General features: G+C 41.5%; 1 protein-coding gene across 1 annotated transcript in view; it reads right to left on the bottom strand.

Moving 5' to 3' along the window:
* ABCC4 (ATP binding cassette subfamily C member 4 (PEL blood group)) overlaps positions 1 to 24,115 on the bottom strand; it is a 210,620-nt gene that overhangs the window by 140,857 nt on the left and 45,648 nt on the right. Inside the window, exons 7-13 of the mRNA XM_075918815.2 lie at positions 21,206 to 21,331; positions 17,346 to 17,595; positions 16,173 to 16,277; positions 5,593 to 5,682; positions 4,578 to 4,769; positions 2,817 to 2,911; positions 2,600 to 2,686 (exon numbers count right to left, since the gene is read on the bottom strand). Of these exons, the coding sequence (XP_075774930.2) occupies positions 2,600 to 2,686; positions 2,817 to 2,911; positions 4,578 to 4,769; positions 5,593 to 5,682; positions 16,173 to 16,277; positions 17,346 to 17,595; positions 21,206 to 21,331 (945 nt within the window). The remainder of the gene's footprint in view (positions 1 to 2,599; positions 2,687 to 2,816; positions 2,912 to 4,577; positions 4,770 to 5,592; positions 5,683 to 16,172; positions 16,278 to 17,345; positions 17,596 to 21,205; positions 21,332 to 24,115) is intronic.

The raw sequence follows: 24,115 nt of genomic DNA, 5'->3' as shown, positions 1-24,115 counted from the left end.
GGACAAGCAGACACCCAAAATAAGGCATCTGTCAAAATTATGTTAACTTGGCATATCTCTAATACGCTGAACAACTGCACACTACGAGAATCTCTTCTGTATATAAACCAAATTGTGAATGAAAATTTCTGATTCTAGAGAAAAAGATTGCTAAGGAAACTTATAATTATGCACATTCTGACCCCTCGCACACACATGTCCTCTGGCCCTGGCTGCCACACCCAAGCAATTTAACTGCCCCTCTGGGGGCATCCAGAGCCACCACAGGCAGCACAGCAAGGCTAGAGTAGTTTCTGGATGAGAGCTCTGTGTCACTGCTAGCCCAGGCGTGGTGTGTGCTGAGCCATCCCATCCATCGGACAGTTCAGCCTGGCTGCCCCACGCTTTGCAGGCAAGTGGCACCCCCACCCTCCAATGGACAGGATGGTTCCCCATATTCAGGGTAGCCCTGGGCAGGCTATAGCTGGCAGCAGGGGTCAGGTCCCCCTTCCCACATTCACCACCTCACTAATAGGTATTCAGATGTATAATTAACTACCCTCAGGGTTACTTTTCTGCATGCCTATGGAAGTATGTGCAAGATTGAAAATCATGACAAATGTAGATATGATCAAGAAAACAATCTTGTTTAAGGCCTCACCCAAAGCCCACTGAGGTTAATGGAAATCTTTCTTTTGACTTGCAATGGGCCTTGGATTAGACTTGTCAACAGAGACAGGTGCACACCAGGTTCAGTGGTAGAGCCCTACTAAATTCACAGCCAGGCAAAACATGCCATAGACCATGAAATCTGGTGTTCTCCTGTGAATTTTGGCCTTCTGTGTGCTTATTACCATACACCATATACACTGTATGGGGGAGATCAGCGTTTTTCTAACTGGGGCTCCTTACCCTACAGGGAGTTGAAAGGGGGAATCACAAGTATTGCCACTCTTGCCCAATTCTGAAGGTATCGCTGAAGTAGCTGGAGAGTGGAGGCTGTAATGTTGGCTAGCGCCCAGCTTAGGCAGCACCCTGCCAGCAGCAGCACAAAAGTAAGGATGGCAATGCCATACCTATGTTGCCCTTCCTTCAGAGCTAAAGAGTGGCGGCTGCTGAATGAAGGCTCAGCTCTGCAGGCAGCGATGCAGAAGGGTGGCAATACTCTACCATGCTATTTCTGTGCTACTGCTCATGGTGGTTCTTCCTTCAGAGCTGGATTCCTGGCCAGCAGCTACTTCTCTCCATTTGCCCAGCTCTGAAGGCAATTCTGCTGCCCGAAGCTGTGCAGAAGTAAGGGTAGCAGTACCATTACCCCCATACAATAACCTTGCAACCCCCTATCCAACTCCTTTTTGGGTCAAAACCCATACAATTACAACACCATGAAATTTCAGATTTAAATAGCTGAAATCATAGAAATTTACCATTTTTATAATCCTATATCTGTGAAATTTACCAAAATGGACCATGAATTTGGTAAGGCCCTATACGTTGGCCTACTCCACTGTTCCTGAGTTACCTATCTGGGCTTGTAGAGCACACTTCTGAAAGAGGAAATGAGAGAAAAGAAAAAATCCACAGTAATATGTATGAGAAAGATAACTGGATTCCCACAAAGAACAGTTCTATTTTCCTTGGGGATGAGGGAAGAGCTAGATTACCCTTTCTTCTCAGGGTACGGCTACACTGCACATTTATTTCAAAATAAGCTATGACGGAATAGTTATTCCAAAATAGCTTATTTTGAAATAGCATGTCTACACTGCAGGGAAGTCTCCAAATTAGTCCAAGGCAGGTTTCTAATGTAGATGAGCCCCAGGAGGAACTAGGGAGCAATGGCCCTGGTGAGGAGCTATTTCGAAATAGCAGAAGTGGGGCATCTACACATGCCTTATTTCGAAATAGCGATTTTGGAATAGGCGTTATACCTTGTAGAATGAGATTTACAGATTTTGTTATTTCGAATTTATTTTGAAATAACGGAATGGCTGTGTAGATGCTCACATTGTTATTTCAAATAACGCTAGTTATCTCGAAATAACGATCCAGTATAGACGCACCCTAAGGGAAAATTTTTTTCTCCTCACACTGTTCTCCAATGTCTAGTCAATAGGACATGACTTCTTATTTCATCTGCCTGAGATAGTTAAATTATTGAGAATGAGTGAAGAGGAAAAGAAGGAAAGATATTCCTAACCACTTAGAACGAACAGTTACGGTTCACAACACAAAGCTCTAATGAGCTAAAAATGAATGGAAATTCTTTGTTTATTTCTTCAAGTATAGACTGAAACATTATAAACTGTTTGGGATTAAAACTTGCTTATTAAATGTAATATTGCCCTATGTAATTTTCCATTTTTCTCCAAGAAAATGTTTTTTTCCTTAAAAAACATAAAGGTCTCTATATTATGGCCTCAAAACAGAGTATAAATTCAAGTGAGGAATGAAATAGCATGAACAGATTAACTGCTTCCTTACAACTACCTTAAAAATGAGCTCAGGAAACAAATGATGATATAAACTACAGAGGCAGAATTGTCTCTAAAAAGACATTTTCCATTTGGACTCAGTAAATCTAAATTAGAATGCAAAGAAAAACAAAATAGTAACCTACTTTTCAAACAAGTGTCTGCTAACTTCTGCATCTACTGCACTCAGGGGATCATCCAAGAGGTATATGTCGGCATCTTGATACACTGCTCTACAACATTTAAAGAAATGTTAGGTCAGTGCCAAATACATTCTTATAGTTAACTTGCTTATATTAGTCACTAGTGTTTATGGTAGGTACACCCAGACCAACAAATATTACAAGAAACGGCCATTTTTACCTGGCAAGATTTACACGGGCTTTCTGTCCACCACTCAGTGTAGCTCCACGATCTCCTATCATAGTTAGGTCTCCGTCTTCTAATATTTCCATGTCCTATGAATATAGAGAACATACAGTGGTAAACATTCTTACAAAAGGAGTATCTCCTACATCTGAATTAAAATTACTTGTCTGAAGTATTTAGTAGTTACTTTACCAAGATATTTTTACTTTAGAAGATTTAGTAGTTACTTTGCCAAGGTACTGAAGCTATATTCTTTCACTGCTTTACTAAAAGGAAGGTATCAGATACACAAGATAAGATATTTGAACAATTCATTAGGACTGGCCTCCAAGCCATACAACATGTTCAATAAGTTCACTGCACTTTAACCATCCATAAAGCTGAGGAAAAACTCTAAAAAAGCAGATATGACATAAGAAAAAAGAAAGTCAGCTTTAAGCTTCAGGAATTTTAAAATATTGGTTTATAAGAAATGCAGTCTGTGTTCTGTATAAACTTAGTAAAACTTGGAATTTTAGACAATAATTAACTATAACAGCAGGAGAGATTAAAGTAGTTCTATCGACAGTGTGTAAAAACAACCTTGTAAAAAAAAATTTACATCACAGTAGCAGTCTACTTTTCACCTGAATCACTACTGACAGGAATATTATAACATGCTGCAGGATATGCAGCATAATACCCTTTTAGCTATGAAGCAAAATGTGTATTTCTTGAAAAGTAGGCTTATAATCACCCTCTTCTATATCACACATCAAAAACACCTTTCAAAAAATTGTTCCACAAGGCTACAGGGTCACAGCAGGTTCTACAGTCTGTAGTGGTAAGCAGCTAGGAATATAATTTTGCAATATGCACATTGTATTTCTTAAAGGGAGCATAGCATTTTTTAAAAGTTATTTGCAAAACAACTGATGTCACTTGCCCATTTTATGAATGTTTGTATATCTACATTGTTAGCTCATTTAAGCAGGTAGTTCATCTAAACAACTGTATCTACTATAAAAACAATTAACATGGCTAAAAGTCATTATGAAACAAAATATTTGAAACTAGCTTTTTCCTGTCAAATGTGTCTTATCTTCTCAGAAAATTAATCTCCCTCTAGTGACTTTATTATGAATTACAGAAATTTGCGCTCACACCCAGATCTTGCAAAACAACTTCTAGGCTTTGTCTACACTGCAGGGTTTTTGCACAAGAAGCCTTTTGTAAAAGAGTTCTTGCGCAAAAACTTCTTGCATAAAAGCACGTCCAGCTCTCAAAGCCCATCGCAAAAGCAATGTGCTTTTGCACAAGAGAGTGTCCACACTGCACGGACACTCTTGCGCAAGAAAGCTCTGATGGTTATTCACAGGCCATTCACCTGTGCTTTTTCCAATTGAGGTTTCTTGCACAAAAATGCCTGCGGAGCACCCACACTTGCCTTTTTGCAAGTGGAGTTATTCCTCATGGGGAGAGGAATAACTCTACCAGCAAAAGCCCTCTGTTCTGTCGAGTGACTGTAGATTTTCTTGCACAAAAATGCACTTGAGGTATGGACACACCACTCTTTTTGGGCAAAAACCTTGTAGCATAGACATAGCCCTTTGGTATTAAATTATAGGATTAATCTCTCTCACAAGTAAATTAGTAACTAATTCTGTAGATTACATATCACAACAAACATTAAACTATCATTACAATTACATTAAAATGAAAAACATACATGACTGTAGCTAAAACAGAATCAACATTCAAAAGAAAATCACTTACTTTTTTAAGAGCACAAACTTTAAGAACTTTTTCATACTTTTCTGTCTCATATTCTCTGCCAAATAGTATATTACTTCTTACAGTACCAGGAAAAATCCAGGGCTGCTGAGAAACATAAGCTATTCTTCCTCTAACATCCATCAAACCTTTGTCTCTAGGTAGTTCACCAAGTACAGCACTTAAGAGAGATGACTGCAAGAGAGGTTATTGTTTAGTTGAGAGTTTAAAAAAGTTGTTAAAGCTCAGGGGAAAAAATGATACATGCCCTCATACAGAGTTATATATATATTTAATTTTAATGTATTAAAATGTTTGGATAAACTGTTCTAAAGCACTTAAGTGACTGCAGAACTTCAGTCTGGTTGCAAATCAATGAGATGTAAGTCTCAAAGTCTCCTAACTAAAGTCACGTGGGTACCTCAGAAAATGTCATCCTTTACTGTAGTTGGATATATCATTTTTAAAATACATTGCATTATATATGGAGAAATACCTATCTCATAGAACTGGAAAGGACCTTGAAAGGTGATCAAGTCCAGTCCCTTGCCCTCATGGCAGGAGCAAGTACTATCCCTGACAGATTTGCCCCAGATTCCTAAATGCCTCCCCCCCACCAAGGATTGAGTTCACAACCCTGGGTTTAACAAGCCAATGCTCAAACCACTGAGCTATTCCTCCCACCTGGAAAAGCTTCATCCCGTAAATGGTGAAGCAATGGGACGAAAGTTAGAAGAATTCTAAAACTAACACATTCTGAAATATGTTCTTTCACTCTTTAACCAAACAGATACCCATGTACTAGTAACTTTCATATTCATACTGAAAAGGAAGCATGTGGGGGGCTTAATTTTAAACCATGTGCTTAACAATAAGTGTCATTTTCCTAACTATTCTGTAGTCCAGCATGCACATCTAAATGTATTATATAATACAAGAAATTCATAAAACTTGAATGCATATGTCCAACAAAACTGCAGGAAAACAATGCAAAACAGAGAAACACATTAGGACTTACTTTCCCAGCTCCCACAGGACCAATCACAGCCAATAATTCTCCTGGTCTGACAGTGAAAGAAAGTTGCTGAAGAGTCGGGATTTCCAAACTCTGTGAATTTATGAAGGGGAAAATATATTTAAAATGTCTTTTAGAAACTGGAATTGTGTATATAAAATAGCAAATAACAAACCCACAGACTTACAAAACATGAAACTGTTAAAATATTTAAGTCTCTTCTTTTTCTTCTATTTACTACTTCTTTTTTTCCTACAGAGAATCTGTCCACTTTGCATTCCTCCCTCCAAGCTTCAATTGTAACATTTTTAAATTCCTAGTAAAATGGAGATGAATCACTTTTCCTAATAAGTATTCTAAATTGTAAACTCCTAATGGCCATGATCCAGCTCCAATTAAATCAATGGGCTCTGAATCAGAGTCTACCTTTACCTGTGTCTTCTACAGCACTGAATGCATTATTGACACTAAAATACAAATAAAGGTATATCAGAAGATGACTTAATCACATTATTCAGGACCAAACTGTATCCAGCCTAATGCTGGTGTTCAAAGAAAGACAGCAGAAAAAGTCAAGTACTGAACAATTTCTTAATACCACGTGAGAGTTCCCAAAAACTGAAGAATGCAAAATATTCCTTTTTGATCTTGTACTCTTTCGATCCACAGAACTATTCATCTTTTTAACTACAATAACTAATCCCCACAAGGTGGCAGCAACAGGATATTTTTGCAGGTTGACTTCTCAGTCCTGCATAAATGGGGTAGGTCAGGGGACGGCACACAAAGTGAGAAGCAACAACAACAACAACAACAACAAGAATGCTAAACTATGCCCACACACACTATATAAATGTATGGAAGTGGCATGAGAGTCTATGGTACCGGTGAAATTCCAGCAAAATCTGAATGTTTTAAAATTACCTAAACATATTCTATATACGCTAAACCTAAATATGTGGAAAAGCTTGGATATGAGTATCTCCTGGGCAAGATCATTCTGAACTGAATTGACCAGGTGAGTAATTAAGTACAGGTTAGACTTCCCTGGTCCAGCACACTCAGGACCTGATTGGTCCCAGATGACAGATTTTGCCCAACCAGAGGAGGTAATTTCTGGCTCCCCTGTTGCTGTCCAGGCAGCCCCATTGGATCATATGCAGGGCTTCCCCCCCCCACACACGCACATGCTGCCCAACTGAGCTGCACATCTGGTTTTACATACACACACACACACGCACACGCACCGCAGCCCAGCTGGGCCGTGCACTGTCCTTCCTCCCCCACATGGCACTCTGCTCCTGGAATGTCTGTGGCCCTCCTGGATCACAGATGTTGTTGAACCAGAGAGCTCTAGTTTATAAAGGTGCAATCTGTAGCTTATTTAAATTTCTCAGTTCTAACTTTACAGAGTTGTTTAGTTGAACTGCCATAGGCAGTTTCATAATTTAATTGGCACATAACTTAATTGGTGCATAAGGATCCATAGCTCTATGCTCGTACCAAAGTAATTTGCTCTGAGTAATATGGAATTAGGATAAAGTATGCCTTTGTTACAAGGGCATTAAAAAACCTTGAATTCATTGGTTTTGATTTTCTCTGGATGAAGTGTAACATTCCATGTTGAGTTGTTCTGTTAAAAGATTGTAAATACTACAAGCCAATCATCTTTATTTTGCTTTCTCTGATTTCTTATTTGCTTTGACTAAGAAAATCCAAAATAATTCCTCAGCTGTAGCTCATCTAAGATACAAAGAACCGTGAGAAACACAGTAAGGTAACTGGTTAGTAGTATTACTGAACGAACATATTTTAAATTCATCCATACGTAGTTTCCAAGTACAGAAGGAACCACTGTGATCATCTAGTTTGACCTCCCTATATGACACAGGCCATACAACTTCCCAAAATTAATGAATTGAATTTATCTTTTTAGAAAAAAAAATCCCCTCTTGATTTTAACACTTTTCATGACAGAGAATCCAGCACAACCCTTGGTAAGTTGTTCCACTGGCTAGTTACCCACACTGCTAAACATTTACCTTATTTCCAGCCTGAAATTGTCTATCTTATACTTCCAGTAATCTGATTGTTTTATACCTTTCTCTGCTAGACCAAAAAGCCTATTATCAAATATTTGTTCCTCATGCAGACAGATTCAAACTGTTCAATCACTGTGAAGACGGGTTTTCTCATCCCTTCATCATTCTTGTGGCTCTGAATCTTCTCTAATTTATATCTTTCTTGAACTGTGGACACCAGATCTGGGCACAGTATTCCAGAAGCAGTCACATCAGGACCAAATACATAGGCAAAATAAACTCTCTACTCTTAACCTAGTATCCCGTTTATGATCCAAGCATTGTGTTACCTCTTTTGGCTACAGTACAGGTTGAACCTCCTCAATCGAGGATTCTCTGGTACGGCAACATCCGTTGTCTGGCATGATCACAGATGTTGCTGGACCAGAGCACCTCAGCACTTGGGAGTGCGAGCTCATCGGGAGTCCAGCGGCAGCAGAGCCCCACCATCAGGACAGGCAAGCCCCATCCCAGGGAGTCCCAGCTGGGTGTGGCACAGTGGGGCAGCCACGGAGCCCCATCCATGGAATGCCCTGGCTGGGTGCAGCAGCAGCCTGGCAGACATGGAGCTCTGACCCAATGGGGCAGCTGCGAAGCCCACTCCCCGGGAAGCCCAGCCAGTCAAGACAGAAGCAGGCCATGGCAGCTGGGGAGCTCCATCCCCAGAGAGCCCCAGTCAGCTGGTAGAAGTGGGCCAGAGCCATGCCCTAAGCCCTGCAGCAGCAGGGCTGGAGTGGAGCCAACAGGAGGGAGGGGCAGAATCCTAGAAAGGTGGTGTTAGGGGACCTCCCTGATCCAGCAAATTACCTAATTTGGGACCAGTCAGGTCCCAAGGGGGCCAGATCAGAGAGGTCCAAGGTCATGTTCAGCTGAACTTTCTCCTACTCTTTCCAAATCTTCTTCAGAGTCTCTGCTTCTCAGGACAGGATCCCCCAGCTTATAAGTATGGCCTACATTTGTATTCCTAGCTGTTTACCTTTACATTAGCCATATTAAAGACACACATTGTTTGCTTGAGCATAACTTATCAGGAGATCCAGATCTCCAGCGGCTCTAGAACATCTTTTGGAGTGTGGGTGCTGAGCTGCACCCCCTCCTAACCTCTCATTGCCCGCTAGAGCTGATGGCAGATATTAAGACCCCATGTGGAGGCAGTGGCTAGGCAAGACCCAGCAACAGAGTCCCTGGGAGCCCATACCACCCGGACATGAGGCCAGTGGTCGAATAGAACATACGGCTGGCAGTGGAGCTACCAGTCAGTAGCAGGCCTGGTGACCAGGACCCAAAGCAGCAGGGGGTGAGGATCCAAAACACTCCTCCATTCTTCCACCTCCTGTACCTATGTAGATCGCCCTGTATCAGGGACCTGTCCTCCTCATTATTGACCAGTGACTCCCTAATTTTTCTGTCCTTTGCACACTTTATCAGTGATGACTTTGTTTTCATCCACATCATTAATAAAAATGTTCAACAGCATAGGCCAAGAACTGATTCCTGGGGAATGCCATCAAAAACTTACCCATTCAATGTTTATTTTATTTTTACAAATATATTTTCAGACCCATCATTTAGCCAGCCTATTAATCTATTTAATGTGTACCATGTGCTCTATTGTTCTAGGCTTTTCAATCAAAATGTGATGAGGTAACAAGTCAAGTGTCTTTCAGCAGTCAAAACATACTACATTAATAAGGCTACCTTTATCAGATAAACTTGATATTTTGATGAAAAAACAAGTGTTTTGTAACTTATCTTTCTCAATGATCTTTTCGGTAGATCTCCCCAACAAACTATTTTACCACTACTAAAAATGTAAGACAGCTTTTCTAAACGACTCCTCTCACTTCCTTATTCTAATTACAAATTAAAATAAAAATGTAACTTGAGATTAATTGTTGCCAACATATTAAGATTAATTCCAGTTATCGTATTGAGCTTGTATTAGGGATGCTAAGCACTAATCAACTAGTCAACTATCCGATAAGCATTTATTTATCAGATAGTCTGTTGACTAGTCAATTAGTTGAATCCCCCCACCTTGCTGCCTCTATGAGATAGAGGCAGCGAAGGGCGGGGGGGGGGAAGAGGGGTAATTCAAAGCAGCACGACCACACAGCTGAGCCAGGGATCAGCTGTGCAGCGCTGCTGCTTTGAAATACCAAGGCGGCGTTTCAGAGGGACAGCCGCCACACAGCTGATCCATGGCTAAGCTATGCAGTGCTGCCCCTTTGAAATGCCGAAGCGCCGTGGAGCCCTGGGTCATCTAGGGACTGCCCAGCTGACCCCAGGTTCTGTGCAGTATTTCCCCAGAACCTGGGGTCAGCTTGTAGCCAGACAGGAACCCTTCTTTGTAACATCCATTTTTGCTTGCCTGGAGCATACAGGGCACACAGAGCAGAAGGCCCAGGCTGCTGTGACCGTGAATGGCTGTAAACAGAGATACGCCAATTGCTGACCAAGAGGCTGCCAAGGAGTGCCCTTGACTCAAACCCATATTGATACGAACACACATCCGTCCGCGGGGGGAGGAATCTCTCACCCAGTAAAAAAATTTCTAGTGCTCACAATTTAGTTATCTCTCTTGCAAGTGTAAATTAACTTGAAACTTGCTTGTAAGAACTGGCGCCACAAAACGGACCAGTAGAATTTGGCCTCTTAGATAAGAAAGAGGATACGGGCCCCCAGGGGTATAAAGATGGGTCCAGCAGCACATTTACTCTGAGTGTCAATCTACCATCTATCTGCTGGTCGGGTTAGGTGTTTGATCTCCCGAGTTTCCAAGGGGACGCCCACCTCGTATTCGTCTTTCCTAGGAATTGAGAGACCGGCCCTGGCCTGGCACGCTGGAGTCGAGAGGCACAGAAAGGGGTAAAAATTGTACCTGGATGTGGTCCTTTGCTTAAGTATATATATACATAGTGTTAGAGCTCTTTAAAGATTAAGCTGTCACTTGGTACCATTATTTCTATTTTCTATCTTTACCTTTTTCCTGTGATCATTTTTAAGACCTATATATATATATTTGCTAGCATTTAAGAAATAGAGCAATAGCCATTGTAACCATATGCTTTTATAACTCTTTTAATAAACCTGTAACTGTTTAAGCTTTAACCTGACTCCTTCAGTTGCTGTAATAGAACCAAGCACAATTTAAAAGAACTTCAGCCGGTCATAAAGGGACAGACATAGGGAGAGCTTGGGCGTTTGGATCTGTGTCACTCCCAGGTGACAAGATCCGTTGGGGCACCTTTTCAGCCTTTCCTAGGCTGCCCGCTGCGAAGGAACCCCTGTGTTCTAGCAGCTAAAATCTAAGGTGTAATAAGGTGTTCCTATATAACGGGGCGTCTGTTGACCTGCTGGCCACCCTCTGCGATGGGACCCCGGTCCTAGCAGTAAAGACACGGACGTTAAACCTTTTCTCGGAAACACACACACACACACACACTGCCCTGACCGTCAGCTGAAATGCTGCGAGGAGCCCGGGATCAGCTGGGGACTCCCCCAAGACTTTGAGCTCTCGCTGACCCCAGGCTCCATGGCTTTGAAATGCACAAAGGCCCCCAATGGAGACTCTTGTACATTTCGAAGCAGGGACCCACATGCAGCCTGAAGTCAGCAGGACTTCCCACTGGCTATACGTGGAGTTCCGCATTCTCATTAGGGGGTCTTGTACATTTCAAAGGAGGAATGCAAAAGTGCCTATCGACTAGTTGAGTAGTCAATAGAAATTCCATCGACTACTTGACTAGTCAGTTAACTGCAATGTAACATCCCCAGCTTGTATGCTGTGCAACTCACCTTAAAAACTGACAAAATTGTTTTACAAGAAACTTTCGTAGTCTTCTTCTGTGAATTATCAAATGGTGGCACGTCTTCTTGAAAAAAAAATCAACTGAGGAATATATTTCACTTTCTATTAGAACATGACAACCCCGTAAAAAAACCCTCATGTGCATCATGAATCTCACAACAGGTAATAAGCAGTATAATGTGTGTACTAAATATCCTGGCTGTGATAAGGGCATAAGTGGGAGGCAGAGGACATTGGTTACATTTGGATAGCACTTAAGAGCATGGTCCTAGTTGTTCAGAATAGTAGTAGCTTGTAAAATATTGATTAAACTTAACAAATAATAATGTGTTGAGAACTATAAACCCTCTTTGATGCTTAGCACAAGCAAGTTGTATTTTAACTTCTAGAAAATGCCAGAGCAAACAAACAACAGAAAACCTGTGCTAAATTCCGCCTCCCCTTCCCCCACTGCACACACACCACAATGGCACAGTGCTTAAGAAAGTGTAACAATTGTACCAAGGGATATTTTGATCTTACCTAAATTATTTCCTTCACATGTACACACAGTACTTACAATATTTATAATACGTTACCATTGTTATTAAATAATCAACATGATTTCAAAAGATGGTTTTTTGAAATACTCTACTTACATTTTTTACATTTATGTAAAAAAAAAGTGTTTCCACTAACAAAAACAATCTGTATTGCTTGTTAAGTGCCAACAGTGTGTTTGACACTGTTCAGGGTACAAACTGAAAAGATACAAATAAAAATTATTTTTTAATCACTAGGTGGTTAAATAAATTGGCTTTTTTAAAAAAAATCTTCTTGGCTGTACATTGTCCAAAACTGGTAACTCATGACAGTACAGTTTGGGAAAGTCACAGCCAAAAAGGCAGAATTTAATTTTAGTTATAATAAAAAGGAAAGTTCAAGTCATAGAATCTTTTTAATAAATATTGTTTGTTAGAAAAATGTAAAATCATTATTATTAATAGTGTAAAGGTTATAAAAGATAGCCAATCACACAATAAAGAGCTAAATGAGTATAGATTCATGCAAGAGTGTTGCTCAGCAGTCATCAGACCAAGATGAAAGAGCCCACAACTATGTAAAACCCTAGAGATCATTTTTTCCTTCCCATAGAAATCATGTGACAAATCAGAAGTCTGTGACAAAACTTACAGACTTATACACAGTTAATAGCAAACCAAAAAGACAAGGGGTTATCTATCTTAATATATTGTGAATTTAGTCCTAGTGCCCTGACACAAATAGAACTGACTAGAGCAGTGGTCCCCAACGTTTTGGGGCTGCCGGGCGCCTGGGGGCGGGGTCGCTCACACGCTGTGCGTATGGGGGCGGGGCCACTCACAGGCCACGTGACTGGGGGCGTGGCCAAGCATGCGCCGCACGTCCAAGGTCGGCACCGGCATGTGCAGCGATCCCAGGCAGGGGCTGCCCAGGTTCCGCGCGGCACCCCCTGGACTGGGGCTGGGGCTGGCACGGTGCCCCTGGGGGCGGGGCCAAGGCCGGCGCCAGGGCCAGCAAGGGCACGCGTGGGGGCCGGGGCCGGGGCCGGAGCCAGGGCACGCGTGGCGCACCCGGGGGCGGGGTCAGGGTCGGCACCGGCACGCGTGGCGCACCCAGGGCCGGGGCCGGCCATGCGCCCGGGGCTGGCACCTGCCGCATGCCCGGGGGCGGGGCCAGCCCAGATTGCTCCGCGGGCACATGTAAAGGGCCCGAAGGCACCGGATTGGGGACCACGGGACTAGTGCCATGCAGAGGGCAGGCCCACATTATTATGTAAGATTTATCCTAGACAGTTCTGGCAATGCACTTTAATTTGGACTCCTGTGCAGAATCCTGGACTTCTTCAAAGACAAAACTGGTTTTGTGATATTAACAAACTAGGATGAGACATACGGCTCATGGGAATATTTTTTCACACTGGGTCCAATCCAAAGCCCACATAATGAAGTAGCAAGCTTTGTATGCGAGGAAGTGGGAATTCTTTTTTAGACATCAGAGAGCTTTGGATCAGGGCCATTATAAGAAATGTGAAGTCTTTTAATCAAAAAAACAACAAAGAAACTCTGAAAATGTCGGAGCAAAGGAGATGGCAGAGACCGCATCATACTACAGTTCAATCTGTTATCCAACCACAAATGGGCAAAACAGATGACAAAATGATAAATCATACTGTGAAGCAAATATTTTCTGACACTGAATTGAAAATTCTATCTATTTCTTTGAAGCCTGTTAGTAAGAAAATCGTGTATACTTGGTCATATAAAAACATATATTAAACTGATTTTATTGCATAAAAACACCAACAAGGGAATAACACTGAATTGCACAACTGAAATACTTTGTTTTTATATATAGTAATTTAAACTTCTTAGGGGGCTGGGCAAGACTGGTAGAGGCATGCAGCATGTCTTATGATAACATTACATTTATATAAAATATACTTTTAGAACTTCAAGAATCCTTATAACGACCGACAGAAGTCACTGTACACTATTAAAGGCACTCCATAGGAGAAACTATGTCAAAATGAACAATAGATTGCTATTTGAACCAGCATTACTCATTTTAAAATGAAATAGGTACTTTAGCATCTTTATTAAAATTCCCAAGTAGTCCACGTAATACATTTATCACTCGTGTAATACCTTTTTTAAACACCACTTTTGAGTTTATGAAATTTTTTGGTCCTTTTTACACAAAGAGTAATCTGTAAATGAACTCTAGGGCTGCCATTGTAACTGAAAGAATAAAATGCTTTCCATTCACTATGGAGAGCTCCTGCTCTTAACACCAGTATGTGCACCACACTGTTTCTAGACCAATGGCTGATTTGCAGTCAGCTCTTCTACTGAATCACACTAAAGAGTAAGAATTGATAATGGACTATAAAAAGGTCACCATTATACTTCATTTTACAATGTTTTGCATCCTTGATGGCAACAAATTTGAGTTAGGGTATGTCTACACAGCAAAGTTATTTTGAAATAACTTTACTAGCATCTACACAGTCAAACTGCTATTTCAAAAAAATTCAAAATAGTGGAGCGCTTATTTTGAATTTGGTAAACATCATTCCACGAGGAATAACGCCAATTTCGAAATAGCTATTTCTAAATAAGTGCTGTGTAGACACTTATTTCAAAATAGGGGGCCTCCAGCCTTCCCAGGGTGCCCTGGTGGCCACTCCAGCATCAACCAAGAACACTCCTCTCCCTCCCTCATCCCCAGAGCCCATAAAGGGGTTGACTCTGGCCACAGAGCCCGTTCCAGCTCCAAGCCTGCCAGCCCAGAGCCAGCAGTCACTGCCCCTGACCCAGTGGCCCCAAAACATGAGCCAGCAAGCCACTGGCAGCCAGCCCTCCACTGCTCTCCAGGAGCAGTCTGGCAGCTCCCAGGAGCCTGCCAGGGCCCAGAGAAGGCGGGTGCCTTCCTGGTCCAGGGCAGAGATCATGGACCTTATTCAGGTTTCGGGGGAATGCCGCCAACGTCCGTGATCTCCGCACTAGATGGAGGAACGCGGCCATCTATGGCAGGATAGCTGCCAGCCTGGCCACTAAAGGCCACATGCGAACCCAGGAGCAGGTTTGCATGAAAATTAAGTTGGTCCGGCGAGACCCCCAACCCTGAGCCCTGAGCTTCCCCTCCCCCTTCTTCCCCTTGCTTCCCTCTTCCGGCTCTCTCCTCCCAGGCTTCCCCCTCCCCTCTCCCACCCTCTTTTCTCCCCTCTCTCGCCTCCTTTCCCCAGTCTCACCAGAGTTTCATTCCCTCCCCCCCAGTTTTGTTAAATAAAGAGAGTTTGTGTTTTTTATTTGACATCAGGAAGGGGGGTTATGGTGAAGTAAGTGGAAGGATGTGAAGAAGGAATGAGGCACAAGCCCCCAGTGGGGCAGACCAAGGAGGCTCTTAGTGCTCCTCAGGGTGGAAACTCTCCCGCAGGGCCTCCTGGATACTGACAACCCCTGAAGGACCTCCCGGATGGCAGCCCGCAGAATGTGCAGCCATGCTCATAGCATGTTGCAGACTCATCCATGTTGCAGAGTACTGTGGTGTTCCGAGTGAGGGCAACCAGAGCACACAGAGACAAAATGCTTTGCTGTCCCTCACTGAGGTAGGCAAGCAAGCAGGGAAAGCTAAGAACCGGCTGTCCAGGGTGGGTCCCTTTAAGCACAGGCCTCAGATAGCCTCAGGCAGCAGCCACACAAAGTAACTCCTGACCTGATGCCCTGCCAGACTTGGTTCTGGCTGGCCTTCAATGTGATTCAGTGTCCACTCAGTGTGTATGCGCTATTTTGAAATGCATTTTGTGTGTAGAAACGTTATTTCAAAATAACTTATTTTGAATAAGCTGTAGTGTAGACATACCCTTAGGGTGTAGAGTATCAGTCACAGCTGACAAAAATGATCACATAAATAACTAGCTTTTGTATTTTAACTGGTTTTAATATTTAGAGATCACTGTATTTTATAATTAATCTTATTTGTTAGTATTTTCACACCTATAGTTTTGACTAAGCCTGCTAAATGGCTTCATATATATGCAGAAGGTTACATATGAAGATGGCATACTGACTGTATTGTACCTTATTTAGATTCAAAATACTTGGACCATCAAGTATTTTGAATTCAACATGGCTTTAAAAAGCCATGGGGTTTTGCAGAGAAAGATTTACCTTATCCCAATAACAAGTCAAATCTTGAGCATCTACCAGGACATTTTCACTGCTGTTCTCCGGTTGCAGATTGTCCTGTGAAACCTCATCAAGTATTAGAAAGTTCTGCAGTAAAAGGAAAAAAAACAAGGATTGCTTAAACAGGACCCGGAAAAGTGAATTAAGAATAAAAATGTTTCTGGATAAACTATATAAAACTGCAAATAATCTGTGACAAACTAGTCTGATGTAGGAATTATGTTTCTAAACCAATGTAGAAAGACTTCATCAAAGCCATCGTGTTGTCCAAATCCCATTGAGAAAAGTCAGAGATGGTGGCCATTTTGAAAAAGGAGGCTGTGGAATTCTGTACAATAGAACATCCTCCCCTTTGAGGAGGAAGAAGCTTTCAGTTATGAAGAATATTGGCAAAATAAAAACTCCTTAATCCCAAAACTTCCTTCAAAATTAGCAAATGCACAAACTTTCAATGAATTTTCACTACATGGAAAGTTTGAACAGTCTTTGTTAATCCATTAGATGACGATGTTAATCCATTTTAAAGATCATTTGGGACTAAAAAAAATTCCTTGGAAGGGTCCAATGTTTAATTCAATTTTTAAACAAACTAATTAACAGTTTTGTAAAGTGCAAACAACTAATTCTGCACTCAAAAACTAAATGCTGTAATTTCAAGGAGGCTATGCTGACACTAAATCCCTGCTTCAACTGATGCCTCCATAGTAAGGGAAGAATTTAGCCACAAAAATATATAGTTGCAGCTCTAAGAAAAACAAGCAATTTGCAGTTAGAAATAAAGCAACAGTATGTGACGACTTATCATATATCTAGAGAAAATGAATATATAAATAGTTGATACAATACAATCTGCTACATTACTCAAAGCAAACTCAAGCTGTTGAATCTTAAAGGAAATATTTCTCTAGTATGAATTCTTTCCTGAAATACAACAGAAAAGAGGCTGTCGCACCTTCCACTGTCCCACCCCAGAAACATATGTTTTTAGAGTACTGTAGTATAATTCAGATATTTTCCAAAGTAACGTGTACAGACAAATGGGATATTGCCTTCTGAAGCAAGCATATGCCACCATAATCCAAAATTCTACAAATTACAGCATAAAGTCAAACTGTGATCAAACAAACTTAAAAATGTTTCAGATTCTCAATGTACCTTAATTCGTCGTATGCTGACCATTGCCTCGGATGCTTTCTCAACAGCCGCAGGGAAGAAGAGAGTGACTGTTAGTCTCACCGCTCCATACAGTGACACCGCCACAAACACCCGACTTGCAGAAATAACATTGCCAAGTAGTACATATGTCATGAAAGTCATAAAAACTGTTATTTTGCTTGCAACAAAAAACGATGCCAAGTTCAATCCTCGAAGATAGGAGCTTTTAAGAACCATGGAAATCTCCTTCCTAAAAACATAACACAACATAGTTTGACAGCTATCACTAGATTAAGCCATTCACACAGACTTGCTCTCATCAGAGACGTTTTATCCAAAGATACGTATCATTAAAAATAATGTACTGAAGAATGATCGCTAAAAGAGTTATGCGTTTGGCAAATGGTAATGAAATAAAACAATAACACAGGAGTTTCTAAATAGGGTTTAGAATAATATTTAAATACAAGGTTTTTCATCAATCATACAAAAGGGAAGCTCTAAATCAGATCTTTTTTATCCAAAGGGGGAATAAAAGAAAGTGTTTTTTATCTAATTTAATCAAGATACAAAGCATCACTGTGAGAAACAAAATACAGCACTATGTAGCACTTTAAAGACTAACAAGATGGCTTATTAGATGATGAGCTTTCGTGGGCCAGACCCACTTCCTCAGATCAAATAGTGGAAGAAAATTGTGAGAAACAGTGATTTCTGTATTCAACTCAAATTCTTCACTCTTGTTTAGTTTCTTACTTTGAGGGTTTTCTCTAAGGCTGTGTCCAGACTCAGGGTTTTTTTTCGAAAAAAGTAGCCTTTTTTCGAAAAAACTTCTCCTGCATCTAGACTGCAGCTGCATTTTTTCGAAATTAAATCGAAAGAACGCGGCTTTTTTTTCGACGGCGGAAAACCTCATTTTACGAGGAAGAACGCCTTTTTTCAAAAATGCTCTTTCGAAAAACGGCATTCTTGAATGCAAACAGGGTTTTTCGAAAGAGAGCATCCAGACTGCCTGGGTGCTCTCTTTCGAAAAAGCAGCTTGCTTTTTCGAAAGTTCCGCTTGCAGTCTAGACGCTCTTTTTCAAAAGAGGCTTGCAGTCTAGACATAGCCTAAGAGCGTATGTGACAGGGGGTCTCCTACCTCCACCCAGCAAGACGTGCCCCCCTGCACTTGGGGCTTGGACTGGGAGAAGAATTCGCCCAACAACCTCTGGCCACTGTGGGCTTGCCATGCATGTGAATTAGCGACCCCACACGGGGCCGCTTTAGGACCCTGGGGAGGGTTGTGCTGCGGCAGGAGGCGTCCAGCTGCACGAGCCAGCGAAGTGGGACACTGGGGAGAAAGGCAAGGAGAGAAGCGAGGAGAGGGGGTCGCAGGGGTGACATCATCCCCGAGAGCCAGGCCAAGGACTGGCGGTGGGGGATTTAAAAGCGGGCCGACTCCCAAAGAGAAGGGGAGAGAGGATCTTGGCGTGGGTGGTTGGCCGCACTCTTCTCCCCCCGCCCCCTCGGCAGGTACAGCGGCTGCGGACAGAGGACCGAGAAACGCCGAGGAGCCAGCGGTCCAATGTAACAGCCTCGGGCCATGACGAATGGCAGTTCTCAAGCGAGGAACCTGAGGCTGAATTTGAACTTTAAATGACCAAAAAGATTTGGACCTTGCAGAGGAAAAAAAGCAGGACTAAAAGGCAGCGCAGGAACTATTAGGAACCGGATAGGGGTCTTGGTAGAACCGGCCCAGCCACAGCATATAAAGACAGAGCTTCCAAAAGCTCTTTATCCTTTTCAATCACTGAGTCAACGATTGTTTGACCATCAGGGCTGCCAACTGGGCAGGAAGGCAGAGAGAGAGCCAAAAAGAGGGTAGCTGCCCCAGGGAGAAATCTAAAAGGGCAGAAATGAAAAGTGATGCAAGCCTGAAAAAAAATGAGTTCACTTGTAGAGGGTTGGTCCAAATTAATGTGTATAGCCACTTGGTTGCTAATTCTTCTGGATGAACCCCAGGCCACTCAAAGTTCCCTGCTTTCATTCCAGATCCTTCACTAGATTTGGGCCCTATTGCTAAAGCTTCTGCCTCTCTAGATCTAATCCTCAACAGCTATGATCCACATCTGTGATGTCAGTGCCAGCTATTTTGCCAACCATTACATGAGCTGGTGCTTGGTGCTTGATTCAGACCATAGGGATACAAGGCTATTCACATAATTCTTCTCCAAATAATGATCTGAAGCATATGTTTTCCAGACTAAAATTTATTTTTAATATCTTCCTTTTCCATGTCTGAATTAGTCACTCAGTCTGGCCCACAATTCATGATCTGAAGACCTGGTTGTCATCAATTCTGGCAATTCTTTTCTCTGAAGAATAGGGTTGCAATAGTAACTCTGGATGGTACTGGTCACACGCTAGGGGTGTGTCTACACAGCACCCCAAACTCGAAAAAAGATATGCAATTTGCACTAAGCAAATTATCTTATTTCAAATCTATTTCGAAATAGCTTATTTTGAAATTTGGCTTGTCTACACCGTGCCAAATTTTGAAATAACGCACTATTTCGAGCCATCCATTATCCCTCGTGCAACAAGGTTTATCAGGATGGTGAAATAGAACATCCATTATTTCAAAAAGTATTTCAAAATAATGGGTGGCTTTTGTAGATGCATGGTAGCTGGAATACCTCCAGTATGCTGAAATAGCCGTGTAGTGTAGATGTACCTTAGCTGAATATGTGACAGCTTCTGTCCTCTGTATGTTCTAATTCTATTGACCTTCTGCTTGAATTTATCTAATGTAACATCTAATAAACCTACTACTAATTTTGTTTTCAATCGTAGATCTTCTTCCAGTGGTCAAGTGAAGTGATTATCAGTTAGATATTTTATTTGGAAGTCGGATTCTAGGGCTAGAATTTTGCCTGTGCAATTTTAACCTGCGTGAAGCCACATAATTAAATCAAAGAAACTTCAAGAGGGAAACCAATATAAAATAAACATAAACAAAGATAAGGGAAGTCCAGGGTCCTTGAGGAACCAATGAGAAATATTCCCTATCTGGCTCTGTCCTGGCTAGTATGGTTTACTCTTCTTAAGGCTAACCCTAGCATCAAAAGAGGGTAGTAAACCATTACTGGCCCCCTGGCACTTAGAACAGTTAAGAAAAGAGCACTGACAGGGAAGCAGGGAGAGAAACAGAAGCTGCAGCAAACAAGCAACCTGCTTCTCCCACCACAGACATGGGGGTAACTTGATCAGCAACAGCCAAAGGCTCCTGAAGGAAAAGGCTTACAGGTATTGAACAAAGCCAGGAAACAGAGGGGTTGCAACCCAGAAATCCAGGCCCCGAATAGTTAAACTGCAGAATTCCACCTGTGAGAGAGGTGAAGCAGTAGGTCTATCATCTGATGGCTGTGCTTCAGCTGGACATAAAAGGAGTCTAGGTATAGTATGTGCAGGGTTCTAGATTTATAGCGGAGGTGGAAAAAGAATTTTGTAATTTAAGGTCAGGAAAACAAGTAAACAGGATTGCAAGGATGAAACACTTTATATATAAAAAGGATCCCAATGGATATAGGTTGTTAGGCAATAAACCAAATTCAGAAACAAAATAAATGGTGATTCTATATTCACACTTACATGAAATCAAATTCTGCTCTCAAGGCAAACTCATTCTGTCTCCTCTCTTGGAGAAGTGACCAAAAAAAAACCCACCACCGCTACTAACAACAACTATGAACCTATACAAAGTTTCTAGAGAACTCCTGCATTTCAAATCCAAAAATAAGGCATTTATTAAAATATAAAAACTTTGCATGAATTTAGATCAAATATCATGGCATAAATTTCAGTAGAACACTGATTACCTTCTTATACTGCTAACTAGTTCTGCAAATGACTTTTCCCAGGCATACATCTTTATTATCTTCATACCAGTTATGACTTCATTCATTGTCCTAATCCTGATATCTGTAAAGGCTGCAGTTCTGCTCCTGTAATTAACAGAAAACATCTCTGATTCACAACAGAAGTGACTGCCTAATCTGTATTGTCACATTTGTAAACTTTGACACAAAATAAAAACTTGGGTTATGTGTTCTTATCTATGCAGTTTCCAGTGAATAGCATAGACTCCTGGTGTATACAAATGCTATGTACCAGTGTAAATGACACTGCATGATTATATGCCCTTTAAAAAATTAAAATGTATTTTGCATAGGCAAGAACAAATGAGTAAATAATGATCAGACTAAGAATATCTGCCAATAAAAATAACTCTAGAAAGAAAATACCTCCCGTAAAATATGACCTACAATATAATAGATATTTTTCAAACATATTTCAAAAAACAAGGTAAGAAAAGGGAAGGAAATACAGTGGACATTCAAGCAGTAAATAATCTGAGTTTAAAATGCCAAAATATAAGCATTTCTCCAAGACAGTATGTTGAAGCAACACGTTGCAATATATTAGGGAAGAGTCTCTTCTGAAGATGTCAATGAAGGACCACACCACACTTTAAGTCTAGGCTTGCCAAGGGAAGACAGCATTGCTTTATTGGGTGGGGGAGAGGTCAAAAACTGCTGTGAATAGGTGGGGGGTGGTCAACTTTGCAGCACTGACTTACCCTCACCCTTAGGATTGTGAGGTCTGAAGGCTATAAAGGTGCAAGCCCTGGGCATGAGAAGCCCCTTTGTTCCACACAGCAGGCAAGGCAGCATCCACCCGCCTTCCCCTAGCGGTGTGAATATCAGGTTAGGTTAGTACCAGCTGTTGGCACTATGCTTGCCATTCCTTTTTCAGAGTGCTGTGAATTTTGTCACTCCTTTTAAGGGCTGTGAATTTTTCCCTCATCACTGTGTTGTCTTCAGTAGGCTGAGGTTTTTTCAGCTCTTCCCCTAGCAAGTGTCAGGGAGGACCTTTTCTGGTAAGAAGGAAAGGGGGTAGGCCGTACGTCACAACTTATTTTGTAAGTGTGGGGCAGATGTTCAAAGCAGATACGCCACAGGAAAGGCACTCACTGACCAGAAAAATGGCTGAATAAAGGACTAAAAAGGAGGTGCTTGTTAATGAAACAGAACAAGGGTGGGAAGGGGTGGTGTCTTCTGTGGTTGGTATGGGGGGGAGCCAACACCTCTTTCTTATAGCCCACCTTAACCTTCCTAAGGGAGGGTGAATAGTATGGTTTGGCTCTGGGGCCTGGATGAAAAATGAGGGGCTGGTGGAAGTCCCAGGTACAAACATGGAGTTGAAGAAACATGGAGTTGCCTGCACTGTACACTTTTATCTGACAGGTAGTCCCAGACATCTAATAATAAAGTTGTGGCCAGATTAAATCCATATCAAATATCTCCTGTCCTTCTTTTGGCACAGCCAGACAAAGGGACTGGCCCAAGCTTGGAAACATTTTTGGCTAACTGTGGCTGAAGCACAACATTTTCTTTCTACACCTAAGAAATTGAGCATTAACAGTAATTATTTATAATTAGACCTGGTGAGAAAATTGTTATTCAAATTAAATTATTTTGACAAATGAAGGGGAAAATAACTGAACTCTTGGTTTTGACCAGCTTCAAATATAACGACACCCTGCATTCTGAGCTATTGGCACTGCACAAGCAAGCAGTGTAAGCTCAGTCAACAACTACCTAAACCAGCAGTTTGTTTGAAAAGTAGGACAACAAGAGGAAAAGCAGACCCCTGTGTAGGGGTAAACTGAGGCAGTCTATGGTATCTTGCTAAGAACTCTTTTAAATCCTAAATTTCAGGCCTGGGAACGCACAGAGAATGCAGCTACCATGACCCTGGTCGCTCTGGCAACCACATTCCAAGAGGGCCTCACTCTGATAAGACCCTGGCTGGTACCAAAACAAACTTCACGGAAGCTGCTCTGTCTTCTTTAACCCTAGATAATAAGCCTGGATCCCAAGGACTGTGCCAATGCAAAGCAGTATCACCCCCCGCAGTAGACGCATCATAATTTCAGCAGACAAAAGTTGCCATCAACATGTCTTTTGTTTATGTTGGCTTATTTAGCTTGTTAAGAATAACTATCTGTATTATTGATAAGATGTTTAATTGGCGGTGGGCAGAGATACTGTGTAACTTTTGTAGTTTATTGGCTTATGTGCTCATTATATCTTGCTGTCAGAACCTATGAAATTGCTTCCACTCTGCCCACCTGCTGCCTATATAAGTCAATGTAATGTTTTGATTAACTAGTGCTCTCCAGGTTAACCCCTGGTTGGTACTCCACCAGCGCTGATGTACAATAAATCCTCTACTTGTTTTCACCTGCACCAGAGTGCCCAGAATTATTCCCTACACTCTGCTTATACTCCAGGAAAGGAAGTAGGAATCTATTATACTTCCTACCTTTGGTAAGGAAGAATTAAAGAAAGAAAAATTTTAACTACCTATATTTCCACAGTTCAAGTCTTAAAATCATCAGGGATATTTCCAAAAGTAATATAAAAAATTGGCATAAAAAGTAAAACAGAGTGAGAACAGGAAACAATGTAAAAGTCATGTTGATAACTGTATAAAATATGATAGCAGGATTTGTTGTTTAGGTTGCATTACACATATCGATTCTAACCCCTTATTTCCTATTGCTTATAATCAGGGATCCCAGAAATCCACTTGCCATGGACAAATGTCAAATTTGTGCTTGTACAGAGAATCTTTTGTTTCTACATTCTGTGAAGAAATAAAACCTAATAGAGTTCCCATTATCCAGCTCTCTGTATTAAATGAACCATGACTGGCCACCCTAG

This window comes from Pelodiscus sinensis, chromosome 1 (assembly GCF_052426305.1).
Source record: "Pelodiscus sinensis isolate ZL-2025 chromosome 1, ASM5242630v1, whole genome shotgun sequence".
NCBI lineage: Eukaryota > Metazoa > Chordata > Testudines > Trionychidae > Pelodiscus > Pelodiscus sinensis.
The sequence above is the reverse complement of the archived record's forward strand: the minus strand, read 5'-3'. Positions and strand labels throughout refer to the sequence as shown.